The sequence below is a fragment of the Lathyrus oleraceus genome, chromosome 6 (genome assembly GCF_024323335.1).
Source record: "Lathyrus oleraceus cultivar Zhongwan6 chromosome 6, CAAS_Psat_ZW6_1.0, whole genome shotgun sequence".
NCBI classification, from domain to species: domain Eukaryota; kingdom Viridiplantae; phylum Streptophyta; class Magnoliopsida; order Fabales; family Fabaceae; genus Lathyrus; species Lathyrus oleraceus.
The window spans coordinates 321420431-321428687 of record NC_066584.1 but is presented as its reverse complement, the minus strand read 5'-3'; the positions used below and the strand labels follow the sequence as shown (position 1 = coordinate 321428687).

The following is an 8257-nucleotide window of genomic DNA, read 5'->3' as shown; positions in this document are numbered from 1 at the left end:
TTTGAAGTAGAAAAGTTGATTGAGTGTGAAATGATGTTTCAGTAGGATTTGAAGAAGAATGATGTTTTGATCATAAGTGAAGCAAATATACAAGATGGTGTTTTATTAAATTTTCCGCTTTACATTTTTGAAAATGCACTTCCAAAATCATCACTGATCACTGAGATGCAAAAGTGACATTTTTTCAACTTTCTGCTTGACAAATTTAAAATTGCACATTCAAATGTATCATTGAATTATTAAATGAACAAAATTATTGAAGAGGTGTGTCCAGAGATGCACATTCAGACTAGTTTTTGAAGAAAATAGAAGTGTATCTCATTAAAAATATATCTTCGTGTAAAATTGGATGCGTCCAAAAATATACTGTCAAATTCATAGAAACATTTTCAGATTTCTATAGTGTACTTCTCCACCACTTAGGATGGGAGAAGAAATGTCCATGCTTTTTTATGTATCAAAAGACCAATATAAGTAAAACAAGACAATGACTCAAATTAATAATCAAGATAAAGTGTGTATAAACCTCTGGAAAAAAAAAGCTATTGGAAAAATAATATAATAATTAAAACCAATTTTTATCAAAATCAATCCAATTAAAATTAATTTTCATCACAGTGGAAACCAATCACTCCCCAAATAGTGGATAGCTTGTACCATGAGTTTGAAGCTCTCCTACCGTGATTCTTAGAAGCAACAAATCCAGAAGGATTTTTATCTTATAAACTATTTATACAAATGTTTGAAACAAATTAATGAACATTACTTGACATAACTAAAAAAGAACTAACTATAGATTAAAAAAAAGTGCAAAACACACTTTTTGTATTTTTGGTTCACTCTCAAACACTCCCTTTACTATCAGAATTCATGATTTTATGTGACTCACAACTCTAAAATGAATAATTCACAATTTCACTCAATAAAAAAAAGACTTAAATAGTCTTTTAATTCTGGTAAATTAACGAATTTTTTATTTTGAACTTTGCACGTCCCTATATTTCCCTTTTGTGTTAATTTTAGTTCTAAAAATAAAATCAACAGAAAACCTGTGGAATTTCCGACGGATTTTGACTTCACAGACTAAAATAAATACAAAAAATAAGATACAGAGACTCAAACCAAAATAAATAAATTACAATGACTAAAACCAAAATCTCGCTAACTTACCGGGATCAACCGACTATTTGAAGAAAAAAAATGAATGTTATCGAGGGCAACAGAAAAGATGTTCATAGCATTCCTCATAGAATCAATATATACAAAATTCAAGTGTCTAACCTCTGTCAATCAAAAGACAGTCCACCCTCGTTTTCCCTTTAATAGTGGTTGTAAAATTAGGTCATTCGAAAACTTTATTCCACAAGTGGGTTAATAAATATTTTTCTTCATATGCCCCTTACTATTTTTTGTGATTTATTGTCCCAACAGGCTTAAAAATTTAAGATAACACACATAAGATAGGATATTGTCGTCAAAATACTCGAGGTAACTGTCCTAAAAATAATTTTCCAAAAAGAAAGAAAGATATACAATGCGATCTACAAACATATTTACTTATTTACAAATTTCAAATTTCGTGAAAGTTATGTCCTGCAATGGATATATTGAGGACTTATTAATCTAATCTTACAGTTAAAACTTGATACCACATCACTCCCAATCGGATTCGAAGAAACCAGCATCTTTCATTTCAGAGTAATACACATTCTCCATGTGAAAATCTTCCTCCTGAAATCAAAAGAACAATCAGCCAGGCTGTCCACTACAAACAATATAGCATTTTGCATCAAGTAAAGCACATTGTAACCTGGAAAAAGTCTGCCAGAAATGTAATATACAGCAGTGGAAGATAAAAGGCATGGTAGCACACAACGGTAATGCGATAAAACCTGCAAGAAAAAGTAAAAACAAGCTTTAGAAAAAGAAGCCGTCGAAGAAGGTTCAAAACTATTGTGTCATGTTTTAGAAGAAGCTAACCAAAAAGCAAAACCAGCGCCATTTCCAGTAAGCCCGCAAGCAAACAACGCAATTGCATTCAAGATGAACATAATAATAACATAATTGTAGAACGCCGGTCTTGCTGCAAAAGGAAGAGAAAAAAATGCCATCACAGAAATAATAGCAAACAAACATTTGTAACAATCCCTATAAATACTTACCGGGTAACCTTTCTCTCCACCTAGAATGATACATAAACAATATGAGCCCATAAACACCAGTGAGGAGTAGCTTGTGAATAACCCATAAGTTCCACTTCACACGGGGAGTACTGTAATCAGTGTCGATGAACAATGGGACCCCAAATGCAAACAGATAGATAGCCTAACAAAGAAAAGATCAAACTATTCATACATAACCACCACAAGGAAAACAAAATTTCTAATAAAAACAAAAGAATTACCTTTAACAAGACATCAAAACCGACAATGATACCAGATATACCAAAAGTTCGTGTCAACGCCTCTACGCCACTTGCATTATTGCCCTGAAGTAAAAACGCCAGCAAGCTCACTTCTAGAAACAGCATTCCAGAAGACGTAAATAAGGACAACAAGTTCCAAGTGAGCTCTTTCCCAGCAGAACACTCCCATGCCTGAATTATCACCCGAACAAAACTTACAAAACCGATGAAAAAAGACAATACAAGTGCAAAATCGATTAAATTCAATTATGAGTTAACGAATACATGAGTGAGCTAAATAACTTCATATAGTATCTACTCTACTTCAGCTCATTACAAACTAATAACTAACTTCCAACTAACTTGAACAGTGGTAACCAAGTAGGCCCTCTTTGGATAAACTGATTAACTAAGTGCTTATAAGTTAAAACATTAACACTTACCATATAAGTGCTTTTCTATAAGATATTTCTATATTAAAAAAAGTCATTATTTTCATAAACGAGCTTAAAAAAATAAGCCAAAAACGCTGTTCATAAGCTCCAGTAACTCAAAACAAACAGGTCTCGTTATCCACTTCTAACAGATTTCAAATATTCTCTAATATGAATCAACTAATAATTAAAGCAATTTCACAACACCCAACACAAGTATCTATATTGCATCCACTGCCGTAAAATCATTGGGAAAAAACTAGATTAATGAAAAAAAAATGAAGAAAGAAAAACCTGAGAAAAGCACCAAGCGAGATTTAGAAGACTGACAAGCCAAAGAGAGACGTAATAAGAGATAATGATGTAAGAGCGGCCATTGGTGAGTTTAAGGAAGCTATTCCTCGCTTGAAGTGCCAGATACAAAACGAAGAGAAAAGAGGCAACAAGCAACACAACATTGTGCCAGAACCCGTGACAATTGAAAATCCAATCGGTGAATCCCTTTGATAATACTCTAGTGGAAGAATCTGAAACTTGGTTTGTTATTGATAGAAGCGATTGTTCAACCATTTGTACGAGAAATGAACGGTTTCTGGAAATGAAAAACCCTAATCCCAAATCTAAGCGGAGAATCGAAATCGAGGAATAAAATAGGATTTAGTAACTAATTTGAGCGAAGTTGAAGATATAGGTTAAGGAAGAGTAATAAGTCGGAGAAATCTGGATGATTGAATTTTGATTTGTTTTAATTGGGTGCGGTTTGGATTTGATTAATCTAGGTGTTCTTAATATTTGATAGAAAGGTGTTGAATAGCTGTTGGAGAGATATCACTGTTTAAAATATATAATTGTTGATATTTTATTGCTAAGCATAATTAGGATTTATTTTATTTTTAAAATAAAAGTTATTAACAAAAATGTTTGATCATTTTATTTTTTTAAGAACTTCTAGTTTTTTAAACTAATTTATAGTTTTTCTATAGCTTGTAATTTGTAGTTTATTTTGAACTTAAAGCTTGTAATATATGGTCTATAAATTCATTTTTTTAAGTGTTTGATAACACTATTTACAACTTATAGTTTATTTTAACTGATTTATAGCTTTTTAATATAAGTTAAATTAAATAAGTTATAGTTTTTTATTTTCTTTTAGTTTTATCCTATTTATTTAATTGAATTTTTTATTTAAATATATTTTTTCTATCATTAAATCTAATATTCCCTATGTCTTAAAATAATGATCATAGTTGATCATTTTATATAGATTAAAAAAATATAATAAATAAAAAAATAATAATTATATTTTATTAAAGTATTTTTATTTATTATTGATATATTTGAATTATCATACAGAATGGGAAAATAATAAATTAAGATGGTTAATTAAATGGCATACTTAAAATTGTATTAGAAATCAAAATGGGATATTTATTTTAGAACTAATAATTTTATAAAATTGGACAATTATTTGATACTCGTATTTAATTATTATTATTTTAAATAATTATTTTTTATAACAAAATTTCTCAAATAACCAACTTAATTTTCGTCATAAATTTTCAAAATATCTATATTTTAAATAAAAAAAATTACAAAAATAATATTAATCAATCCAATTGACGACAACTTTAAAAAAATAAATGCAATCATGAATTCAATTGATTAAGACCTTTATTTTCTTTTAAATTATCGTTAATTTAGGTCGGTTAGTTCTTGAATGTAGTTGTCAATTCAATTAATTATAATATTTTTTTAAGTTATCGCGATTTAGATTAGTTAGTTTTTTAAACATGAGTATTTTTAAAAAAATTGTTAAAAAAGTTGGTAATTTAGAAAAATCACTCTTATATATCTACATTAGAAACATAAACATGTTTTTCTAAAAATACAACTACTCATTTTTATATTATTTTTATTGAGAACATCTCTCAATCCATCTCATTTATTTATTATACACTTAATAAAACTAAATTTTTTTCCTTTATGAAGAAATCCTTTTGGACGCACATTATACAAAAGCTTCCTTTTGGACCATGACAAAACACCTTTTTTTTTTTCATTTGGCATATAAGGTACTTTGTTTATTTGGTATTAAAGATCGCAATGAATCGAATCAGTTGAAAATAATTTGAAATTAGATTCGATAATTAATTCGTTGAATTTGGTTCAGAAATCTAATGAGTTGAATATGAGTAAAAAATTAAGTTCGTTAGTTAAATAAGTTGAATTTGAATTATATATAATTTGACTCGTTAGATTCATGAGTCAACTCGATTATATATGATAATGATTATATTGTCTTTAAGAATAGGTTTAAAGATTTAACATAAATTTTAATCTTATATTCCATTTCAATCTAACGATCTTAATTGATAATTTATATTCTCAAATGAGCAAAACATTTCTTAAAATAATTATACAAATAAAGTTAGCATCATATAAATTAATTAATTTTTGAATTAGTAAATTTTTGAGAAAAAGTTAAATTCGAATCTAATATCTTTTATTTTATTTCAATAGTTTTTTTAAAATAATATTAATTTAAAATGTCAAATGTATAAAAAAATATACCGTAAAAAATGACTTTTAAGTCCGTGAAGCAAACGAGTTGAACTTAACGAGTCGAACCGAGTTGCTCGTGAACTTATAACGAGTCGAGTTTGAGCTTAAAAAAAAGTTTGTGTCGAACTCGAACCAAAATTTGAGGTGAATTAATTCTTAACGAGTCGAGACGAGCTGAGGAGAGTTCGACTCGACCCGACTCATTTCCAACCCAAATTGACATGTTTTTCATTTTTCATGTTTAAGTATGGCACTTATAATTGATTATTTAGTTTTTTGAATATGAAATGGATATTAGTTTTACATTGTTTGAAATTAAATAGAAACTGAGGATTAACAATAACGATTAGGGAGGGAGAGAGAGAGAGAGAGAGAGAGAGAGAGAGAGAGAGAGAGAGAGAGAGAGAGAGAGAGAGAGAGAGAGAGAGAGAGAGAGAGAGAGAGAGAGAGAGAGAGAGAGAGAGAGAGAGAGAGAGAGAGAGAGAGAGAGAGAGAGAGAGAGAGAGAGAGAGAGAGAGAGAGAGAGAGAGAGAGCGAGAGAGAGAGAGAGAGAGAGAGAGAGAGAGAGAGAGAGAGAGAGAGAGAGAGAGAGAGAGAGAGAGAGAGAGAGAGAGAGAGAGAGAGAGCTCACACAACTTGAGGTAGGACATACATTTAGTGATATGAATGAAATTGCATGTCTTTGCTACCTTAACAGTTATGGCTTTGTTGCTTGTCCTTTAAGCATTTTGTTTTTAGTTTTATGTCTTTCAGTCTCTTTATTAGTTGCGCATTTCTGGATTGAGTTTTAGATCCTTATTTTAACAAGGATAAATCAAGTGTTTAATTATAGTGTAAGTAATATGCTTTAAGTCAATTTGTCGAGTTTTTTGGATCAAAAAATATATTTGGAATTCGTTTAAGTCATGACATAGGTAGAATCTCAAAACATCTTTAAAATTGCAAAAAAAAAATGAGACTCTAGGAGTTTGATTCGAATCACACATCACATAACTCAATCAAATGAAATAGAGAATGCAGGAAATGTTTGAAGTTGTCATGATTCAAATCACAACTTGTACTTTATTTGAATCATATCACCTTTTAATTTGAATCATGGCTTACACTTGACTCAAATCATGAAATACTACATTTCCATGTCTTGTCATTGTCACATTTGATTTGAATCAATGTGTTTTCAGGACTCGAATCATGATTAAAATCATGACTTGAATCATAAATATGGGTTTCTCATATGTTTCATATCTTGATTCAAATCACTTTTCTCCTTGAATCAAATCATACTTTTGCTTGTGACTCGAATCAAACATCATTTTTTACTCTTTTTAATGCTAGATCTCCAACATCTATAAAAATCATTTTCTCTCAAAATGTTCACAATGTTAGAAAACATACACTACCAATATTAATTTGAGAACTCACAAACCACTTGTTTTTTCATATTTTCAAAAGAGTTTTGAATCTTTCGTGAACACTGGCAAACAATTTATTTCATCTTCTACCTTATTCTTTCTCTGTTGTTGTATAGATCTGAATCTCAATTTTGGAGATTAGTGATTGTTGAGAAGATTTGATTTTGAATTTAACGTTTCTTTGAAGATTTGATTAAGATTTCAGAGGTTCACAAGGTGAGTGTTGTTGTTGCCGGTTTTAATAATTCCAGAGGGGAAAAAAGGTTCTTCTCTCTAGGTTGACCTTGGTAGTGTTGTGTGGAAGCCTGCAGACAAGGTAGGAGTTCTTCTCAATCTTTGGACAGACCAACGCTCAAGATACCGATAAGGTCGATTAAAGATTTTCGAATAATGGAGACTTAGGAGCAGGTTGTTGGGGTTGGAAAGATTAGAGGCGATTTCACGTGAAGATTTCACAAAGGGTTCAGTTCTTAGACTGTGTACAAGTCAAAGATCCATAAAGAAGATTTTTATATTTTCGCATTTAATTTGGATATTATAATTGTACGAAACTCTTATAATTTTGCCAAAAATATTATTGGAAGACAAACAAATTTTCAATGGGCAACCATTGGAGACTAGAGGCGCAAAGCGAGTACGAATGCGCCAAACTAGTATAAATCTAGGTGTATTATCTTCTCTCTCTCTCTATTTCTCTCTCCTTTTTTAATTTTCGTAGTTAATTTCATGATTAGGTTGTTCTTTGTTTATTTCTAGTAATTGCACATCATTATGATTTCTTTTGGTAGGTATTGATGGTAAAGGTGTAGGTTTTGTTAGAATTGGAAATTCGACTTTGTCTTGTTGCAAATTAAACTAAAAACTGTGATTTTAGAATCTATATAATGTTCGTGTTGTAATATCCCATTTCTCGTGTAACTTTGACAATAGTTCAATACACTCATTTGTTTGTATATTTGGTTAAATATGAGATTCCAATCTTGATTGTGATGTAAATTGCTTAGTCATTACGTGTCAATTCTAATCTATAGGTATAATATATTTTATGCTAAAATTTACTTCCGCCACGACAAATCATTTTTGTTTTAAAATTCTGATTACAGGTTTACAAACTATTTATGTTTTTAACTAGGAGGTTTACAAATCATTTTAGTTGATGTACCTCACAGTTATCCCTAATTCTATCTTAAGTTGAAACCATTATCAATGTTTTTTTAAATTAAGAAACTCATCAAAAAATCAGCAATGTATGAGTTGAATCTCATGTTGAATCCTAAGCAATATGTTTTCTAAATTTGACCTGAATCATAATTTTGTTTGATTTGAATCAAGAGTAAATGTGAAATTTGAAATTTGGCACTAAAAGACTTGATTTGAATTAAGGTTTTACCTGACTAAAATCAAAGGTACCTTGACTCGAATCAGAGTTATGGTTCATTTGAATC

At 29.8% G+C, this 8257-nt stretch overlaps 1 protein-coding gene across 1 annotated transcript; it reads right to left on the bottom strand.

Moving 5' to 3' along the window:
* Window positions 1-1468: 1468 nt before the first annotated feature.
* LOC127098025 (protein CANDIDATE G-PROTEIN COUPLED RECEPTOR 2) lies at window positions 1469-3666 on the bottom strand. The gene is made up of 6 exons (XM_051036526.1): window positions 3133-3666; window positions 2405-2596; window positions 2163-2325; window positions 1981-2083; window positions 1811-1892; window positions 1469-1731 (listed from the first exon to the last, which is right to left on the bottom strand). Exons 1-6 carry the CDS (start codon window positions 3406-3408, stop codon window positions 1654-1656), a joined length of 894 nt encoding a protein of 297 aa, XP_050892483.1. The 5' UTR covers window positions 3409-3666; the 3' UTR covers window positions 1469-1653.
* Window positions 3667-8257: the final 4591 nt, after the last annotated feature.

Bases quoted from the DNA above. Each gene is read 5' to 3' on its own strand.
- LOC127098025 (XM_051036526.1), bottom strand. From the start codon at position 3,408: ATGGTTGAACAATCGCTTCTATCAATAACAAACCAAGTTTCAGATTCT. The intron at 2,597-3,132 runs GTTTTTCTTTCT...GTGATAATTCAG, and splicing joins TCGCTTGGTGCTTTTCTCAG to GCATGGGAGTGTTCTGCTGG. The intron at 1,732-1,810 runs GTTACAATGTGC...TTTTGATTTCAG, and splicing joins TTCTGGCAGACTTTTTCCAG to GAGGAAGATTTTCACATGGA.